Source organism: Aegilops tauschii, chromosome 2 (genome assembly GCF_002575655.3).
Source record: "Aegilops tauschii subsp. strangulata cultivar AL8/78 chromosome 2, Aet v6.0, whole genome shotgun sequence".
NCBI lineage: Eukaryota > Viridiplantae > Streptophyta > Magnoliopsida > Poales > Poaceae > Aegilops > Aegilops tauschii.
In genome coordinates, this window is record NC_053036.3 from 84,701,581 (window position 1) to 84,723,549 (window position 21,969).

General features: G+C 49.9%; 1 protein-coding gene across 1 annotated transcript; it reads right to left on the minus strand.

Annotated features, from left to right (window-relative positions):
• Positions 1 to 11,203: 11,203 nt before the first annotated feature.
• LOC109773191 (xylan glycosyltransferase MUCI21) lies at positions 11,204 to 13,339 on the minus strand. The gene has a single exon (XM_020331888.4). The coding sequence runs from the start codon at positions 13,085 to 13,087 to the stop codon at positions 11,474 to 11,476; it is 1,614 nt and encodes a 537-aa protein (XP_020187477.1). The 5' UTR covers positions 13,088 to 13,339; the 3' UTR covers positions 11,204 to 11,473.
• Positions 13,340 to 21,969: the final 8,630 nt, after the last annotated feature.

The window sequence follows — 21,969 nt, forward strand, 5'->3', positions numbered from 1 at the left end:
ACCTTTGAGGTGGTCAAGATAAGAAGTCCATACCATGCTATATTTGGACGGCCGGCTTACGCCAAGTTCATGGCACGCCCGTGTTATGTGTACTTACAGCTCAAGATGCCGGGTCACAATGGGACCATCACGGTTCACGGCAGCCGGAAAGTGGCTCTCGAATGTGAGGAAGGTGATGCAGCTTATGCAGAGTCTGTTTGTGCAACAAAGGAGTTGAAGTTTTACAAAGACAATGTTGACCCAACAGACATGACTTCTCTAAAGAAGCCGACTACGGAGGCTGAGCCGGCGATGAAATTTAAGTCGGCTGATGAAACTAAGCTTGTTGATTTTGTTCCAAGAGATTCATCTCAGCAGTTTAGCATCAGTGCCAATCTGGATCCAAAATAGGAAAGCGCGCTCATCGAGTTCATCCGTGAGAATAGGGACATCTTTGCGTGGAAGCCTTCTGACATGCCAGGTGTACCTAGAGAACTCGCTGAGCATAATCTCAATGTTGATCCGAAATTTAAGCCAGTCAGACAGTTCCTTCGACGGTTTAATGAGGAGAGGCGGAAAGCCATTGGTGAGGAAGTGGCCCGGCTCTTGGCGGCCGGGTTTATTGTTGAAGTTTTTCACCCAGAATGGTTGGCTAACCCGGTGCTCGTGCTCAAGAAGAACGGCACCTGGCGGATGTGTGTGGACTACACGGATTTGAACAAGGCGTGTCCGGCTGATCCTTTTGCTCTCCCCCGTATTGATCAAATCATTGATGCTACGGCGGGTTGTGCACGCTTAAGTTTCTTGGATGCTTATTCCGGGTATCGTCAGATTAAGATGGCAGTTAAGGACCAGGAGAAGACAGCGTTCATCACTCCCTTTGGAGCCTTCTGCTATGTGTCTATGCCCTTTGGACTCAAGTGTGCACAGGCGACTTACCAGCGTTGTGTACAGAACTGTCTTCATAAACAGATCGGGCGCAATGTTCACGCTTACGTAGACGATATTGTGGTTAAATCCATCAAGGAGGAAACCCTGATAGATGACTTAAGGGAAACCTTCGATAATCTCCGGGTCTACAAGATGATGCTTAACCCGGCCAAGTGTGTTTTTGGTGTTCCTGCAGGCAAACTATTGGGCTTCTTGGTTTCTGACAGAGGCATTGAGGCTAACCCGGAGAAGATCAAGGCCATCACTTCCCTAGCTAAGCCGGCGTGTATAAATGACGTTCAGCGTTTGGCGGGTCGCATCGCTGCTTTAAGCCGGTTTATAAGCCGTTTGGGTGAGAAGGCTATGCCCTTATATCAGTTGATGAAGAAAACTGATAACTTTGTCTGGAATGATGCCGCTAATACCGCTTTTGAGGATTTGAAAAAGCAACTGGCAGAGCCCCCCGTCCTTGCTGCTCCGGTTGATAAGGAGCCCTTGCTACTGTATGTGGCGGCAAACGCACGAGCCGTCAGCGTGGCTATTGTGGTGGAGCGCAAGGAGGCGGGTAAGGAGCATCCGGTTCAGCGGCCGGTTTATTATGTCAGCGAGGTGCTCATTGAGTCCAAGCAGCGGTACCCGCATTGGCAGAAGCTCGTGTATGGTGTGTTCATGGCGAGCCGGAAGCTCAAGCATTATTTTCAGGGTCATCCTATCACTGTGGTCAGTTCTGCCCCTCTTGGTGATATTATCCAGAACAGAGAGGCTACAGGGAGAATTGCCAAGTGGGCTATAGAACTTGGACCTCATGGCCTCAAATATGTGCCACGCACTGCTGTTAAATCTCAGGCTTTGGTGGATTTCATCAATGATTGGACGGAGTCACAAGTGCCTGAGCAAAAGCCGGATAACACTTATTGGACTATTCACTTTGACGGGTCCAAACAGCTGGAGGGCTCGGGGGCTGGTGTTGTATTGGCTTCCCCTAAGGGTGACAAGTTCCATTATGTGCTGCAGTTGATGTTTCCTTGCACTAATAATGCGGCTGAATATGAGGCTTTGCTCCACGGTCTTCGGGTGGCTAAGGAGATGAGCTTAAGCCGGGTAAGGTGCTTTGGTGACTCAGACTTGGTGGCTCAACAAGTATCAGGCACCTGGGATTCTAAGGATCCTCTCATGACGGCTTATCGCCGCGAGGTTGATGCCATTGCTGGGCATTTTCAGGGATACCAAGTGGAGCACATTGATTGCAGGAAGAACGAGGCGGCTGATGCTTTAAGCCGGCTAGGCTCTCAACGAAAGCCGGTGCCGCCTAACACTTTCCTAGATGTCCTGTATAACCCCTCGGTTAAATTGCCTACAGAGGAGGACTTGGCTATCCCTGACCCGGAGGCACGACTGGTGGCGGCTCTTCATGTCATACCAGACTGGACAATGCCATATCTGGCTTATATAACCCGGGGAGAGTTGCCTGGGGATGAAACTCTGGCCAGGCAAATAACCCGGCGGGCTAAGTCAATGATCGTCATCGATGGCGAGTTACATCATCGCAGTGTTTCAGGGGCATTTCAACGTTGTATCTCCCCTGAGGAAGGCCAAGAGATCTTGCGGGAGATCCATGAAGGGGATTGTGGTCATCATGTCGGCTCAAAATCTCTTGTAGCCAAGGCTTTCCGTCATGGTTTTTATTGGCTGACGGCTCACGCTGATGCAGAGGACTTGGTCAGTAAATGTGATGGTTGCCAAAGGTTCTCATGACGGGCTCACGTGCCGGCTCAGGAGTTGAGGATGATCCCAATCACTTGGCCCTTTGCGGTTTGGGGGCTTGATATGGTTGGGCCTTTTAAACGGTCCAAGGATAAGAAGACCCACCTCTTGGTGGCAGTTGACAAATTCACAAAGTGGGTGGAAGCTGAGCCAGTTAGCAAGTGCGATGCAGCCACGGCGGTTCAATTTATGAAAAAGGTGATTTTCCGCTTTGGTTTTCCGCACAGCATTATAACTGACAATGGCACCAATCTCTCCAAAGGCGTCATGGAAGAATTTTGTGAACGAGAGCATATCCGACTTGATGTTTCTTCAGTGGCTCATCCTCAATCCAATGGTCAGGCTGAGAGAGCTAACCAGGAAATTCTGAAGGGTATCAAGCCCCGGCTTTTGGTCCCTTTAAAACGAACGCCGGGTTGTTGGGTGGAGGAGTTGCCTTCCGTCTTATGGAGCATCAACACTACTCCTAACAGGTCTACAGGCTTCACGCCTTTCTTCATGGTTTATGGAGCAGAAGCAGTCCTCCCCAGTGACATCCGTCACGATTCACCTCGCGTGGCGGCTTATGTTGAGACGGATAATGAACAGGCGCGCCAAGATGCTCTGGACTTGTTGGACGAACAGCGTGATGTGGCAGCAGCCCGTTCAGCGATTTACCAACAAGACCTGCGCCGTTATCATAGCCGCCGGGTCAAATCCTGGGTCTTTCAGGAAGGCGACCTTGTGCTCCGGCTCATCCAGGATCAAACAGATACACACAAGTTATCCCCACCTTGGGAAGGGCCCTTTGTGGTCAGCAAGAACTTGCACAACGGGTCATATTACCTCATTGATATTCGGGAGCATAAAGATTCGCGTAAATCTGAGGAGGAGACCCGTCGGCCGTGGAACATAGCTCAGCTTCGGCCTTACTACACTTGAGCTACCGGCTCTCGTGGTGTACATATTTGTCTCAGACATGTATATATTATGATAAGCAATAAAGCAGGACCTCTGTCCTTTTTTCTCCTCCAAATATGCGTGTGTTGTTTTTTACATGCTGATTTAAAGGAGGATCCGGCTTATGATCGTATTCGAGTCTAGCCATAATCAGTAAGGTCACTTGGGGGCTTCCTGTTCAAACATGGGTCGTATTCGAACCAAAGAGAACATAGCTGTCGATACCCACTTGATTGGCAAAGTGCCGAGCTCATTGGGAAGTTACCTTTGGTCATATTTGAATCACAGTTTAACCCCTCTGAGAACCGACGTGGATCGTATTCGAATCAGCGTCGTTAAACAATTTTAAGAATCATTTGGGGGCTTCCTGTTCAAACATGGGTCGTATTCGAACCAAAGAGAACATAGCTGTCGGTACCCTTTTGATTGGCATCGCCACACCCACTGGGGGCTATATGATCGTATCCGAATCTTAGCTTAACCCCTTGGGGCCGGGTCTTTGGTCGTATTCGAACCGGAAGCCCCTAAGTTCTTCTGCTTTTTTCACAAGTTTATTCTGAGGTATGCATGGCCGGGTTTCACTTGCCGGCTTAACTTTGGTTTACAGTGTTAGTTGCTCGTCATGGGTGTCATTAAAGCAAGTAAATCAGAGTTAAGATGTCAACCTTACTGCCCGGGTTATTTAAACCGGAAGATGTTTACAGGCTGTTAAGTGTGTTATTTTGGCTATGTTCAGAGTGTAATTAAGCACCAGCCTTTTTTGATTCATATTCCGGGTTATTTATCTCAAACACCTGATTCTCAGGGCGGTAAGCCGCCTCGAGACTTGTGATTTGCCTTTTCTATGCAGATACTTAAAGGCATCTTTTGAGGGTGAGAAAAACAAAGGGATGATTATGACCCGGAGAAACATCAAAGAGACAAATTCAAAGGGCTTTTGCATTCAAAACATGCACGATGACACGGCAGAGATAAATTGTTGCACTTACTCCATTACAATAATTTTTCAAGTCTAAAAAATGGAACAATGTTTGATAAGCCGCCAGTTAACTTATGCTGCCCGCTGAGTTGAAGTCCCCGGCTCATTCCTATCTTCTCCTCCGGTTGATCCCAAGACCTCGAAGGTTGATGATTTCCAGTCGATGCCGCTCAGAGCTTCGAACTGGGCTTCTTCGTCAATTAACCCGGCCGGGTCAATCTCCGGGGCGAAGGTGTGTTGACGAGCCGGCGGGATCAGGTTGAGGGCTTCATAGAGAGGGGTTGGAATCCTCTGATTCTCCGCATCATAACCCGGCTGGTACTTGGTCAAGTCGGTGTCGTTCCCGATGAGGGTGGCCACCGGGCGTACAGCCTTCACACATGCCGCGAAGTCCTTCTGGTCGAAGGCTGAGCCGTCTTCCTTCAGGCTTGGGTAACCCAGGGCGATGTCTGCCGGGTCTAGCTCCGGCAGGAATGCTTTGGCCCGGCTCAGCGCGGCGATTGCTCCGGCTCTCGCGGAGGCCCGTCGTAACTCCTGGATCCGCTGCGGCAGAACAGCGAGCCGGCGCAGGACTTCGGCCAGATGAGCTGGCACCTCGTTGTATAGGGCCACCATAGCTAAGGCACGCTGTGACCCGGTGTAGAGCTGTTCCACCAGGGTGTACACGGCCTTTAACTTGGTGACCACGCTCTGGTTGAGGTTGGCACTCCTGGGACCTGTTTAACAAGATCAGATAAGCCGGTGACAAGGATGAATCATGACATATACAGACTTGATGAAAGCCGGTGAGGCGACTTACCGAAGATAGCAGCCACCATTTGGGAAACCTGGCGCTTTAGGCCGGAGAGCTCAGCGGTCTTCTCAGTGAGGGCCTTCTCCGCCTGTTCCGCCCGGGTTACCAGTGCGGCCTTCTCTTCGACCCAGGCTTTCCTCTCAGCATCAAACTCGGTCTTCAACTTTTCTTGAGTGGCGATGCTGGATACAAACTTGGCGTTTGCCTTCCGGGTCTCCATCTCCTGCATCTTTAGCCGGCTCTTGAGATCCGCAAGGTCCGCCTCTAGTTTCTTGCCAACAACCTGCATGTATTTCTGGGTTAATTAAACAGTTGTTATATAAGTCCCAAGCGCTTTCCAAGCAAAGGCACTTGGCACTTGGGGGCTAATGCATATTGAACGTATCTATCTACGTACTGCCGGCTCAGTTGAGTAGGCCGGAACCTAAGTCTACAACATATTCAAGTATAAGTCATTGACTTGGGGGCTAGCATGGCAAAGGTAACTATGCAGTAAAGTAAGAAGACAGCAGAAGGGTACCTCGGATTTTTGTTGGATCTGGTTGACCATGGCAACCTCGGCATCCCGGCTCTTGTGGACTTGGCTGATGTAGCCAGAGACGAGCTCTCCAATGCTCAAGTCGGTGTAGCCGGAGAGGTCCAGGTTCACCCGGTGGGGCTGCAGTAACTCCCCCTTTGCGGAGCATTTGGCCAACGCGGTCGGTCTCCCCGGCTCAACGAATTCCGTCCGGGTGATTACCACGTCCGGGTCGTCTGCTGGTGGGGCTGAGCCGGAGGCCTCCGGGTTAACCGACGCTTCGGTCGTTGTCTTGGTAGTCGGGGCAGGGGCCTCAGGCGCCGTGTCCATTGGAGTGGTGGCTTCGGGGGCGGAGGCAGTTGGCGGCTCTTGAGCCGTCACCTCCGGGTCAGGCAAGTCCGGCACTCCGGCTGACCTGGTCTTCTTTGCTCTTTTGGTAAGCTTTGCCTGGGCACTGAAAAGACAGAAGTGTTAGGCGCACAAAGAGTAAGTACAGACAAAGATAATGTAAGAAGACTGTTGTTACCCGGGCGCAGTCTTGAAGGCCGGCAGATTTGACTGCATGGAGTCACCCGAAGAGGGGGAGGTCTCCTGATAATTGGAGTCAGAAGAGTTGAGTGGCTGACGGATAACACCCGCGAACGGATGAAAAGGGTACAGGTGAGAAAAAACCTCAGTGCGATGCTTCCTTGTTGCGTCGGGTAACCCGGCGGAGAGGTCGGTGTCCTTGCGGGCCCGGGTGTGACGCCGGCTTTCGTGAACCTGCTGCTTCAAAAGAAATTGAGGGTCTTGATGAGCTAAGGGATGTGAAAAGCTTACTTTCCGGGTTACTCTTCGGACTTTCAGCTGTGGCAAAGGCTCCGAGTCGGAGGAAAGTGACATTACCTCTTCAACCACCGGGTTACTGGCGCCGGTGTCATCCTGTCAATGAGCAAATGTTGATAAGGCGGACAGCAACAAACAACAAATATGGCAAGAATTTAAAGGTTTAAGGATTACCTCTGACTCGGAGCTGTCGCTTAATTGCAGTAGCTCCGAAGCAGTGGGTCTGCTTCCCTTTTTGCAAGGGGCGGCTTTCTTGGCGGCTTTCTTCGCCTTCCTGGCCTTCTTGGCCGCCTCATGGTCATATTTGACCCGCCAGAATTTATCATCAGCCTGAGAGATACAATGATTGATTCTTAAAACGGTTCAGTTGAAGGTTATATGCAGACGAAGATAAAAGTTAAAGTCAGCGGCTCACCGCTGGGGCTGGATTGGTCTTGCAGAAGGGGGCTAGCCCGGTTCTTCCGCAGTCTGCCAAGCTCTCATTTAGAAGAGCCTTGGTCTCTTCCTCTGCAACGTCTTCTGGAAGATCATTGCGACTATGCCTCTGCGGGTCATCCTTTCGCCCGGTGTACTCACACATTAAGCCGGGGCGGCGGCTCAATGGGATCACCCGCCATGAGATCCAGACCCGGACCAGGTCAATTCCGTTCAGACCGTTGCCTAGCAGGGCCTTGATCTTATTGATAGTTGGAAGCAGAGGCTAGCGTTCCGCTGCGGTCAGTTTGTCCGACAGCGGATGAGTCGGCTCTAGACGTGTTGGGCGAAAGCCGGGCAGCGGGTTCTCGTCAGTCGGGGACGTATCTTGGCAGTAGAACCAAGTCATATTCCAGTCCTTGGGGTGGCTCGGCAGCTCTGCGTAAGGGAAAAGACAGCCCCTACGCCGCTGGATGGAGATGCCGCCTAACTCCAGACTTGGCCCGTTGGCACATTCATTTTGGCGGTTTAAGTAGAACAGTTCTCTGAAAAGCAGCAAACTGGGCTCTTCTCCAAGGTACACTTCGCAAAAGACTTGGAAGTTGCAGATGTTGGATACGGAGTTGGGTCCTATATCCTGAGGCCGTAGGTCAAAGAAGTTGAGCACGTCCCTGAAGAACTTTGAGCCGGGCGGTGCGAAGCCCCGGCTCATATGGTCTGCGAAGATCACTACCTCCCCGTCCCTTGGCTGTGGTCTCTCTTCCGACGGGTCAGGGGCACAGTAGGACATGATTTCCTTCTTAGGTAAATATCCGGACTTAACGAAATTGGCCAAGGTCTCGTCGGTGACGTTGGACCTCATCCAGTTGCAAGTGATGGGAGCCTTGGGAGGCATGGTGAAAGTTGGTGGTCTATGATAAAGAGAAAAGTGTCCGGGTTAATTATAAGCCGGAGATCTATTGTTCAAACTAAGATGGCGGCTTATGAAGGGGACTAATGATATATACTCAGATACAGTGGGTTATTTAAGCCGCAGGGGGGTTCAGAGTAAGTTGGTTATCTACGGTTTCACTACAGTTAAGCCGGAGGATTCTACAGAGCATAGTTCTCTTTAAACCGGAAAGTTTCTATGGCGCATGTTTTCTTTAACCCGGAGATGTAAGCCGCCAAGTTTCAATGGTTGCAGTTTTTACTAAGTGTGGTAAAACAGGTTTTCGCATACTGCCGTAACTTTTTCGGATCAAAATGGTCGGAGCAAAGAAAATTTTCTAGACCTAAAATGCGGACGCAGGGAAGTTCTTGAGCTCGAATGAGGCATCTATACAGTGGAAGGAGATCTACTGGTACTTGAAATGAGGCTTAAACAGCTACGGCACTAACTCTATGCAAGGTTAAAGATCGATTAAGTACAGTGGCTATGAGAACTACTGAGGTTTGTGGCAATGGCGATGAACGCGAAGAACACCGACGAACTCTACGGTAGATCTATCTGACAGGGCAAAGGAGACTCACCGGAGTTGGAGAAGAGCGGAAGTCGCCGCCGTTATCTGGTCCGAGTCAGGGTGATGTAGCGGCCGGGTTGATGAAGACCAGGGGCGCGACGGCGGCGGCAGTGGCAGAGCTCTGGCAGAGGAGCGACGGTGCGAGGAGGAAGAAGAGGGCGTGAGAAGGACCCGTTGGGCCGGCCTATTTATAAGGCGAGGTCATAAGTGGGCGCGAGATTCAAGGAGACCGTGGCGTGATTATCTCCCCCCCCCCCCACGACGCCTCGATTTTCGGAATGACAGTAAAGCAAAGATCCGTTGCGGATCTGGCGGAGTAAAAAACGGACTTAATGGAGGATGACGTCATGGCGGATTATCCGGAGTCCAGAGGATGACATCACTCCGGGTTATGGCCTTCATATGAATGGTAAGCCGGAGATTTTTTCTGTCAGAAAAGTTGAAAATTGACATGAGCCGGCTCAAATCAATCTGGGGCCTAATGTTGAGGATATGGACCTTAGAGTCACCCGCCAGGAGGGGCCGGGTTACTCGTACGGCAGTTGCCAGAAGCCCGGAGCCAAGTTTCAAGGCGATGGGCCGGAGATGGGCTGAGACCCGGATATGGCTTAAGGCCCGTAGTTATAATTATTATTATCATGGAACTTGTAGCGTAAGGCAAGTATAGTTTAGAGTCCGAGCCGGATACTCTTATAAGCCGGCCGGGAATCTAAGGGCTGCTGGGCGTCAGCCTCCTTATATAAAGGGACGACCCGGCAGCGGATTGAGGGCGAGAACAATCTCATCGAGAGCCGGGGATAGTTGTTTAACTCCCGGCGATCGTAACCCTAATCAATATCACCCTAGACTGGACGTAGGCTTTTACCTTCACCGTAAGGGGCCGAACCAGTATAAACCCTCGTGTTCCTTGTCCCGCATAACCCCTTCAAGCTTCCTAGTTGCGATGGCTCCACGACTAAGTCCTAGCTCAAGGACATCTGCCGTGACAATTCCACGACAGAGGGAGTATGACTTTGGCCTTTTCGCGAAATAAACAAAAAATAAATTGTACCCTACCTTTCCTAATGGCAAAGCTAATCTTTTTTAGGGAAAGGCAGAGCTCCAAATGGCTTATTTTTTAGACAAAGAGCTCCAAATGGCTGCCACTCTCCAAGACGCCACGCGTTCATGGCTTTACCAAAGCCCAGCACAAGACGACGAAGGCGTGTGCTCTCGGCCCGTGCGGCACTGAGTTTCCAAGTCTGAACTCCACTCACTCCCGACGATCGCTCCAGTGGTTGGTTCATTTGCACCCACGCCACACCACGCCACGATCACCCCCCTCAAAAGAACAAAAATCCGTCAGTCGACGTCGACGTGCAGATTCAGATACCTGTGGCCATTCGACCGCGAGCAGTCCGGCAGTGGGCGAACGTGGACGGTAACGCAGCGCGCACGCGTGAGCTAGCTAGCCGCGTAGCCGAGGACAAGAACACCATCGCCATTACCAGGTGTTGGTGAGGTGAGAATCATCCCGTCCCACTGCGCGTTGCTCGACACTGTCCACTCGCTGGCTACAGCTTGGTTGACACGGCTGCCTATGCATGTTAGCAGCTATCTTAGCCTAGGCACCCAGCTAACCCCCGCGCGGACGTCGTTTCGTAGCCTAGCTAGTCCGCTAATACACGCAAAATGATTTGAGCTGTCATTCCGCTGGTGCTGTTCCTAGTACCATCGCCGCGGAAAAAGGTTGCATCTCACGCACCTAAGGTTTTTACTGACACGCAACCACAAAAATGAACCACCAAATGTGTGTGTGTGTGTGTGTGTGTGTGTGTGTTTGTGTGTTGGAAGGAACCATCTGCCTTGCTTCTTCAAATCCAAGGCAAATCCAGTAACTACAGTACTGTTTTTACTCACTGGCGTGCAGCCAAAGTAACGATCTGATCAAGCGTGTTCATCGGTTCTAGACTTACCCAGAGCGCCAAGCAAGACACTCCTACGAATGGATCTCTTCTTTTTTAAGTGCCTCTAGGTGAGGCAGTGACTGGCCTGCGCAAGTAAGTAAAATAGCTTCCCACTGAAACAATTGACCGGTGACTCTGCTCTCCACAACAACAACTAGCCGTTCAGTCAGTCTTCAGTGGCAGCAGTAGAAAAAGAAGCCGGAGTAGGAATGTACACGCACCTGCAGCCGCAGTCGCCATCTCCGAGCACTGCTGGTGGTGATACAACCTTTATCGGCCCACTAATTATCAGTGCTTTACTGACGCTTAACGAAAGCTGACTAGTATGTTCCAACCAACCCATCCAAAACAACCACACCACATCGACGATCGATGATCGATTGATCGGCATGTTGGATTGGAATCCGGGGTAGGAAGCACGGAACATCTCCCTGCCTAACCCTGCCCTCTGCATGCGTTTCAGATGGATCCTCCTGGTGTGTGTGTAACAGCAGAGGCGGTTCACAGTTCGTGCCCTGCAAGCACGGAACACCAACCGGCCGGTGCTCTGCCTCTGGCGCTCTGCCACTCGCACGCAGGAATCTTCCTCCGCTCACTGTCTGTCAGGACGCAAAATTGTAACTGAATCCTTCTTTATTGGGTATGTATGTATTCACATCAAGCCTGATCGATCACGGGCACATCACCAACACATGAGTAACAATCTAATGAAGCGTCAAAACAGAGAGTAACAATCTAATGAAATGAATGGTCAGGTATGAAGTTAGCTGCTGTAACTGTAACTGACAGGAACTGAGAGAGGAGAGAGAAAGGTGTCTGTAAATTTTGATCTATGGTATACTGCTATACGGGATGTTTGCTAACGGAGACGATTATATGGACCGATCACATCGCAATAGGTTTGGTTTTCGGCCGGCCCTTCCGCTTGCCGGCGACGAGGTACCGGTGGGCGGCGACCAGCTCCTCCCGGAACCGCGCCAGGTCGAGCCGCACGTTCTGCCGGTCCAGGTACACCTTCTTGGTCACGTCCCAGCCGCGCTGCGCTACGCCGGCGGGGTCCGTCAGCACGGGGTGGCCGGCCGGGTACTCGCGGGCCAGGGAGCTCTCCTCCGGCAGGATCTTGTACCCGACGTACCGGAGGCCGAGGCGCGCCGCCGGCTCGCCGTAGTACTCGTTCGCCGCCCAGTCCGTGCCCAGCGGCACCACCTGGATGAACACCTTGCCGGGGCGCATGAAGAGGAAGTGCGTCATGGCGGCGCCGTGCACGCCCACCATCGCGTCGCTCGCGTTCAGGTCGCGGTATATCTTGCACATCTCCGTGCTCCGCTCCGGCCGGACCACGCGCACGTCGAACCCCACGTCCGCGGCCACCGCCTTCAGCTCCTCCTCGTTCTCGATCACGCGGGACCCCGTCCTCGACACGATCACCAGCTTCGGCCTCTCCGCCGGAGCCGCCGGGTGCTTGCTCGGGAGCGCGAGCTTGCCGGCGGCGGCGCCGCTGGCGCGGCGTTGCTTGCGGGCGGCCTTGCGCTCCATGCGCTCCAGGTAGTTGATGCGGGGGCGGTAGGCGTCGTCGAGGAGGCGCCGGAAGTCGCGGATGCTCCGGCCCTCGGGGGTCCTGGCGGGGTCCACGGTGAGCTCGCCGTGGATGCGGAGGCCGGCGATCACCTCGGGGAAGCAGTGCACGCGGCGATCGGCGGTGAAGTCGATAGGCGGGAACGCCGAGAGCCGGGACACGACGTCGCCGTACTTGGTCATCCACCAGTCGTGGTACTCGAGGATGACGAACACCACGCGGCGCTGGAGGTGGCCCGCCGTCACGAACATCGGGAGGAGGCCGTCGTTGAACTCGTGGTACACGTTGCCCGTGAACCCGCCCGTGGAGAGCAGCACGGCCGGCATGTCGTGCCGCACGTCGCAGCGCGCGGCCTCGCCGGGGGACACGCGGTGGAAGCGCACCTCGTCGATGGTCTTCATCACGTGCGCCTCCCACTTGCGCGTGTACGGCCGTATCCTCTCCTCCTCCTCCACCGCCGGTCGCCCGGCGGAGGACACGAGCTGGAACGACGCGCTCGCCGAGTGCATGCGCAGGTCGCCGCGCGCGAAGCACATGTCCGCGCGCCTCGACGAGCGGTCGCAGCACAGGGTGTCGTTGCCGATCCCGGAGCACTTCTCACTCTGCTGCTGCTGCGTGGCCGCCGCCGCCGCCGCCGCACCGCCGGTGCGCGCGAAGGAGAAGAAGGCGCCCGGAGCCGCGAGGAGCGTGGCGAGGCCGAAAAGGCAGATGAGGAGCAGGCCGAAGAAGCCGCTCAGGCTGAGCGCCCTGGACTTGGCCGGCTTGCCGTTCTTGCCGGCGGCGCCTCCGGTGCCGTAGTCATGGTAGTAGTACATGATCCGGCGGCCGCCGCCCTTGGGCGGCGAGGCCTTGCATGACAGCTCCTCCTGGTCAGGCTCCCCCTTGTCGAACTGCACGACGTAGATTCTGTGCTGTTGCACCATGTTCTCGCGGTTCTAGAGAGAGAGAAGAGAGAGAGAGAGTCGAAGGGAGAGAGAGAGAGGAGAGAGAAAGTTCTCGGGGTTTTGGATTGTGACGAAGCGAGAGGAGAGAGCCGGGGAGCTATAAATGGCACGGCAGAAGGGAGTACAAAATTAGCGGCGGTTAGAGGTTGAGGAGCCATGCTATGGCAACCCGGCCACAACACCCATGGAACATCCTTGAAGAAAAATTGTGGGTCCTTTGATTGCAACGGAGCATCAAGGTGGGGATATCGGCGCAAAGCTTTGGTTGGGTAACTGCGATTCATTAGTCAAATGTCAAAATCATAAATGAGGGCTTATCTTCTCACATTCTTTTCTCTCTCAAAAAAAATTAAAGCCAGCCATATATTCAGACACCACACTTCCATCGTACGCCATCGCTTTTCGACACCGATACAACTCAGAAAAGGCGACTCTTCTCGCTTTTCCCGCGTCCCGTTGCTTGATTTGTAGCCACTCCGTGCATGATACATCTCGAGTGACGGAGAATAGTCATTTAGATAAAGCGGTGTGGTCTATCTCTTGTGATCGTATATTGTGCTCGCTTTAAAACAACTCGCAAACGCAACACTTCAGAGTGACGCTAGTTGGTTTTATAGTAGAGCAATATCTTGTTGCACCTAGTGTCGCATTAGACGATAGATCCATATCTTGTTGCGCCGCATGTTGTGTTAGATGCTAGATCTGTGTTCGTTGTATAAATGTTCTTTTTTTGCTATTCTTTAGAAAAATTAAGAATGACCAAATGCGCGTCTTGTGTCCTTCTAGTGTGCGCCACCACCCTCAAAACAAACACCTACAAAGAAGACAGAAGTATACATAGACAATTTGTGTGAAGCCTTTATATCTCGGACGCTTTACTTTTATGAGGCCGGTGGTCTTCAAAAAAATATAGATGCGTGGCTTATGTATGGTGCTAGTTGACCAGACATCTTTATTCAACGCCGGTATAACTCAAGAAACGAGGGTCTTCTCGCTCTTCTTGCGTAGATTGCTCGATTTGAAGCAATTCCACACATGACACATCTAGAGGTCACAATAGTTGACCAAGTAAAGCGGTGAACTCTATCTCATGTGATAATATACTGTGCTCGGTTTGAAACAACTCACAAATGCAAGACTTCAAAGTGACGCTATTTGGTTGGATGGTAGGTACATAACTTGTTGCACCAAGTGTCGCATTAGAGCCGTACACGTTGTATAAATGCATATATCTTTGGCTACTCTTCCGAAAAATTAAGAACGATCAAATCCGCATCCTATGTCCTTCTAGTGCGCGCCCCTACCCTCAAAACAAAGAAGTCAAAAGTACACATAAACAACTTATGTAATGCCCTTGAATCTCGGGTGCTTTTCATTCATGATGGCTTGGTCAATTCGGAACAACCCGTGAAATGTCAGATATACGCAAGTTATATACGGTGCTGGTTGACCAGATGTTCTATCGATGGCACTTTACCTCTTTGTGTCCGACGATGGCTTGTGAATTCAACAAGACTACGGGGGTCGACCGATTAAATCTTGTGCAGAAGCCCTTCCACCCCGCTGTAATACGACGATATTTGTTTTGCGTTGCACTTGTGTGTGTGGACCTAGCGTTTTCCATGTGAGATTGGGGTTGTTTTGAGTTGGCAGTGTGCCAGGCTAAAGGGTGGTTTGAGCAAAGCATCGGGGCTAGCTAGGGTCCATGTGGAACTATTATTTCCGAGCGGGTTCCAATCCAAGCCATCTCAGTTCGATTTGACCAAGCAACCCACCACCCGTCTGCATGTTCTCTCCGGCTTCTCAAAAGCAACACCGCGTACGTCGGAGAAACCTTGGGATCCTTGCAAAAACAAGAGAAAATACACAGGCAGGATGATGATGATGCACTGGCTGCGTAATTTCTCCGGTTTACAGTGCAAGTTGTACGTGCTAGCTAGCTTGTACGTTGTACGTTAGTTGATGTAATTATTAAGATGGCGGATCCTAAGTAACATCATCGCATTTGGCACCGGTGTGATGAACACAACGGTACTTGCACAATGTGCATGGGATGCTTTAAGAACGGGCTTCGTACCATTGCGGATGAACTTGGCAGCGGAAGGAGCTGGCGGATCAGTTGAACTGTTAAGTTCGGCTGGTGTCTAACTCTGCAAGTACCAATTCAGACGGCTAATCACGACGAAGTACTAGTACTACTAACTATGCATGCATCGTAGTAGGTACTCCGTCCGTCCTCTGCAAGTACCAACTCTGATGGCTAATCACATTCAAAAGGCGTATTTTTATCGCTCTGACCAAGTGACCAATGATTAACAATCCAATGTGCAATATTTTACGTCCCACAAAATTAATACGGAGTACTGTTGAAGACTTGAAGTCCTACATAAAAAGCATTCAAAATACTACTGTAGAAATAAACAACAAAGTTGAACTAAGACAGTCAAATGAGCTTAAGAAAATGAGGTTTAGCGCCAAAGGAGAAAGTTTTTACATATTTCTATCGTTCTGACCAATGATTAAGAATAATCCAGTAATGCACTACTTATGTGTCACAAAATTAAATATCCTATACAAACGCATCCAAAATACTGTATAAATTTCCCTAAAAAATATTGTATAAACTTAAAAAATTTAAAAAACACAAAAAGGAAAATAAGGAATAAAAAAACTAGGACAGCCAAATAAGTTTGATTTTTTTTTCTATCAAACCGAATACATTCCTTTTGTCCAGAAATGTCAATGGAGAGGAGCTCAATAAAAGAGATTAAGATGAGCCATTCTTCTGTTGATTTATTGTGCTGAGCATTTGACCAGTTTTAAGTGTACTGTAATGTGAACTTCAAAGGAAGCAATGACGTACACCTTTCCATGGGCTAACTTTGTGATGCATGCTAATGATGATGATAATCATAATGTATCCCATGAAACTGACAAATGAAGCTGTGATCCGTGCCACTTTTTGTTGGATCCAACTAATTAACTATGCTCCGTCCTAATCTCGTGACCTCTCCTTTGCAGAATAATGTTCATTGTTTTACCAATATATTAATACTTGGTGGTAAAAGAAAGAAAACTGCCACGTTAGTCCCATCCAAAAAGTTGGTTGGCTCATATATGAAGGCAATGTCTATTGTTTTTAAATGGTGGAAATCACAAATTTGTCTCACAATCATAGCTAAAATAAAAGAGTCGGTGAGTTACCGCTCACATTTCTTTCTTCTTGTTGATCATATATTCAACAATTATCAATGATGGTACGCTCCTGCCCTTCCCCTTCCCCATCCAAGCCGATCGGCCTTGCATCGCTGGCTCACCTCTCGACCTGCCCTACTCGCAACTTCTCCGCCCGACCCCCTCTCGCCTCCCAACTCCCCATTTGCACGTAACTCTAACGACCGTTGTCATCGATCATCTCACAGTCACCACTAACTTTGCGAGGTTGAACAAGCTGATCTAACTGCGGCGAAAAACTGAAGTCACCGACAATACTTTGCAAAAGAGTAAAATAAACCACAATTGGAATGGACCCTAAATGACATTTCCCTTGCATAGTCATTGTTATTATCACAAAGAACTGCAATTCCCCGCGTACATTCATCAACACTTCCATAAAAACTAAGGCCATAAATGAAACGTCAGAGCTTACAAGAAAACTTACATTGAAGGGTTTGCGACTAACTGCTTAATTTTAGAGCGTATTCAACTATTTGAACAACTAGATTAAGATTCAATGTTGTTTCTTTCCTCAAACTCCTAACGCCTTCTGACACATACTCATACGTTTCTTCCGCTACCACCCCTCCTGCCCCCTCCAAGTCGACATGTCTTCAACGCTGGCGCACCACTCATCCTACCATGGCCTCAACTCCACCTTCCGGTGTCCCCTCCCCTCCCTACTCCACTTGCACATAACTCTAACTATCGTTGTCACTGCTCATCCCACAGTCGCCACCAACTTCACGAGGTTGAATAAGATGAAGTTGACTGTGATGGGAATTGAGGTCATCAACTTACTCTACAAAAGACTAAAACAAACCACTATCAAGACAGACCCTAAATTACTTTTCTCTCAGTCATTGTCATAGACCATAACATGTCCCTAGTGAGCCTCTAGTTGACTAGCTCGTTGATCAATAGATGGTTATGGTTTCCTGACCATGGACATTGGATGTCATTGATAACGGGATCACATCATTAGGAGAATGATGTGATGGACAAGACCCAATCCTAAGCATAGCACTAGATCGTGTAGTTCATTTGCTAAAGCTTTTCTAATGTCAAGTATCATTTCCTTAGACCATGAGATCGTGCAACTCCCGGATACCGTAGGAATGCTTTGGGTGTACCAAACGTCACAACGTAACTGGGTGGCTATAAAGGTGCACTACAGGTATCTCCGAAAGTGTCTGTTGGGTTGGCTCGGATCGAGACTGGGATTTGTCACTCCATATGACAGAGAGGTATCTCTGGGCCCACTCGGTATTGCATCATCATAATGAGCTCAATGTGACTAAGTAGTTAGTCACAGGATCATGCATTACGGAACGAGTAAAGTGACTTGCCGGTAACGAGATTGAACGAGGTATTGGGATACCGACGATCGAATCTCGGGCAAGTAAAGTACCGATTGACAAAGGGAATTGTATACGGGATTGCTTGAATCCTCGACATCGTGGTTCATCCGATGAGATCATCGTGGAACATGTGGGAGCCAACATGGGTATCGAGATCCTGCTGTTGGTTATTGGCTAGAGAGGTGTCTCGGTCATGTCTGCATGATTCCCGAACCCGTAGGGTCTACACACTTAAGGTTCGATGACGCTAGGGTTATAAGGAAGGTTTGTATGTGATTACCGAATGTTGTTCGGAGTCCCGGATGAGATCCCGGACGTCACGAGGAGTTCCGGAATGGTCCGGAGGTAAAGATTTATATATGGGAAGTCACCATACGGTCCCTGGAAATATTCTGGGGTATACCGGTATTGTACCGGGACCACCGGAGGGGTTCCGGGGGTCCACCTGCCCCGGAGGGCCTTATGGGCTGTAGGTGGAAGGGAACCAGCCCTTAGTGGGCTGGGCGCCAACCCCCCTAGGGCCCATGCGCCTAGGGTTTGGGGGGAACCCTAAAGGGGGGCGCCCCCCTTGCTTGGGGGCAAGCTCCCTCCCCCCTTGGCCGCCCCCCCCCCCCCTCTAGATCTCATCTAGAGGGGCCGGCCCCCTTTCCCCTTCTCCCTATAAATAGAGGGGTGAGGGGAGGGCTGCAGTACCACATCCAAGGCGCAGGCCTTCCCCTCCCCAACACCTCTCCTCCTCCGCGTGTGCTTGGTGAAGCCCTGCCGGAGAACTGTCACTCCACCACCACCACGCCGTCGTGCTGCTGTTGGAGCCTTCTTCCTCAACCTCTCCCTCCTCCTTACTGGATCAAGGCGTGGGAGACGTCACCGCTCCGTACGTGTGTTGAACGCGGAGGTGCCGTCCGTTCGGCGCTTGGATCATCGATGATTTGGATCACGACGAGTACGACTCCATCAACCCCGTTCTCTTGAACGCTTCCGCTCGCGATCTACAAGGGTATGTAGATGCACTCCTCCCCTCTCGTTGCTAGTAAACTCCATAGATTGATCTTGGTGATGCGTAGAAAATTTTAATTTCTGCTACGATCCCCAACAGTGGCATCATGAGCTAGGTCTATGCGTAGTTTCTATGCACGAGTAGAACACAAGTTGTTGTGGGCATCGATTTTGTCAATTTACTTGCCGTTACTAGTCTTATCTTGATTCGGCGGCATCGTGGGATGAAGCGGCCCGGACCGACCTTACACGTACGCTTACGTGAGACAGGTTCCACCGACTGACATGCACTAGTTGCATAAGGTGGCTAGCGGGTGTGTGTCTCTCCCACTTTAGTCCGATCGGATTCGATGAAAAGGGTCCTTATGAAGGGTAAATAGAAATTGGCATATCATGTTGTGGTTTTGGCGTAGGTAAGAATCGTTCTTGCTAGAAACCTATAGCAGCCACGTAAAAGTTTGCAACAACAATTAGAGGACGTCTAACTTGTTTTTGCAGCAAGTGTCATGTGATGTGATATGGCCAGAAGGATGTGATGAATGATATATGTGATGTATGAGATTGATCATGTTCTTGTAATAGGAATCACGACTTGCATGTCGATGAGTATGACAACCGGCAGGAGCCATAGGAGTTGTCTTAATTTATTTATGACCTGCGTGTCAACTGAAACGTCATGTAATTACTTTACTTATTGCTAACCGTTAGCCATAGTAGTAGAAGTAATAGTTGGCGAGACAACTTCATGAAGACACGATGATGGAGATCATGATGATGGAGATCATGGTGTCATGCCGGTGACGATGATGAACATGGCGCCCCGAAGATGGAGATCAAAAGGAGCAAAATGATATTGGCCATATCATGTCACTATTTGATTGCATGTGATGTTTATCATGTTTTACATCTTATTTGCTTAGAACGACGGTAGCATAAATAAGATGACCCCTCGCTAAAATTTCAAGAAAGTGTTCCCCCTAACTGTGCACCGTTGCAAAGGTTCGTTGTTCCGAAGCACCACGTGATGATCGGGTGTGATAGGTTCTAACGTTCGCATACAACGGGTGTAAGCCAGATTTACACACGCAATACACTTAGGTTGACTTGACGAGCCTAGCATGTACAGACATGGCATCGGAACACAAGAGACCGAAAGGTCGAACATGAGTCATATAGCAGATACGATCAACATGAAGATGTTCACCGATGATGACTAGTCCGTCTCACGTGATGATCGGACACGGCCTAGTTGACTCGGATCATGTATCACTTAGATGACTAGAGGGATGTCTGTCTGAGTGGGAGTTCGTTAATAATTTGATTAGATGAACTTAATTATCATGAACTTAGTCTAAAAAACCTTTACAATATGTCTTGTAGATCAAATGGCCCACGCTAATGTTGCCCTCAACTTCAACGCATTCCTAGAGAAAACCAAGCTGAAAGACGATGGTAGCAACTACACGGACTGGGTCCGTAACCTGAGGATTATCCTCATAGTTGCCAAGAAAGCATATGTCCTTGAAGCACCGCTAGGTGATGCACCTGTTTTCCCAGCAACTCAAGATGTTCTGAACGCCTGGCAGTCATGTAGTGATGATTACTCCCTGGTTCAGTGCGGCATGCTTTACAGCTTAGAACCGGGGCTCCAAAAGCATTTTGAGCAGCACGGAGCATATGAGATGTTCCAAGAGCTGAAAATGGTTTTCCAAGCTCATGCCCGGGTCGAGAGATATGAAGTCTCCGACAAGTTCTACAGTTGTAAGATGGAGGAGAATAGTTCCGTCAGCGAACACATACTCAAAATGTCTGGGTTGCACAACCGCTTGTCTCAGCTGGGAGTTAATCTCCCGGATGACGCAGTCGTTGACAGAATCCTTCAGTCGCTCCCACCTAGCTACAAGAGCTTTGTGATGAACTTCAATATGCAGGGGATGGAAAAGACCATTCCTGAGGTATATTCAATGCTGAAATCAGCGGAGGTGGAGATCAAAAAGGAACATCAAGTGTTGATGGTGAATAAAACCACTAAGTTCAAGAAAGGCAAGGGTAAGAAGAATTTCAAGAAAGACAGCAAGGGAGTTGCCGCGCCCGGTAAGCAAGCTGCCGGGAAGAAGACAAAGAATGGACCCAAGCCTGAGACTGAGTGCTTTTTATTGCAAGGGAAACGGTCACTGGAAGCGGAACTGCCCCAAGTACTTAGCGGATAAGAAGGCCGGCAATACCAAAGGTATATGTGATATACATGTTATTGATGTGTACCTAACCAGCGCTCGTAGTAGCTCCTGGGTATTTGATACCGGTGCGGTTGCTCGTATTTGTAACTCAAAGCAGGAGCTGCGGAATAAGCGGAGACTGGCAAAGGACGAGGTGACGATGCACGTCGGGAATGGTTCCAAGGTCGATGTGATCGCCGTCGGCACGCTACCTCTACATTTACCTACGGGATTAGTTTTAAACCTCAATAATTGTTATTTAGTGCCAGCTTTGAGCATGAACATTGTATCTGGATCTCGTTTAATGCGAGATGGCTACTCATTTAAAGCCGAGAATAATGGTTGTTCTATTTATATGAGAGATATGTTTTATGGTCATGCCCCGCTGGTCAATGGTTTATTCTTAATGAATCTCGAACGTGATGTTACACATATTCATAGTGTGAATGCCAAGAAATGTAAGGTTGATAATGATAGTCCCACATACTTGTGGCACTGCCGCCTTGGTCACATTGGTGTCAAACGCATGAAGAAACTCCATGCAAATGGACTTTTGGAGTCTCTTGATTATGAATCATTTGACACGTGCGAACCATGCCTCATGGGCAAAATGACCAAGACTCCGTTCTCCGGAACAATGGAGCGAGCAACCAACTTATTGGAAATCATACATACTGATGTGTGCGGTCCAATGAGCGTCGAGGCTCGCGGTGGCTATCGTTATGTTCTCACCCTCACTGGTGACTTGAGTAGATATGGGTATGTCTACTTAATGAAACACAACTCTGAGACCTTTGAAAAGTTCAAGGAATTTCAGAGTGAGGTTGAGAATCAACGTGACAGGAAAATAAAGTTCTTACGATCAGATCGTGGAGGGGAATATTTGAGTCACGAATTTGGCACACACTTAAGGAAATGTGGAATTGTTTCACAACTCATGCCGCCTGGAACACCTCAGCGTAATGGTGTGTCCGAACGTCGTAATCGCACTCTATTGGATATGGTGCGACCTATGATGTCTCTTACCGATCTACCGCTATCATTCTGGGGTTATGCTTTAGAGACTGCCGCA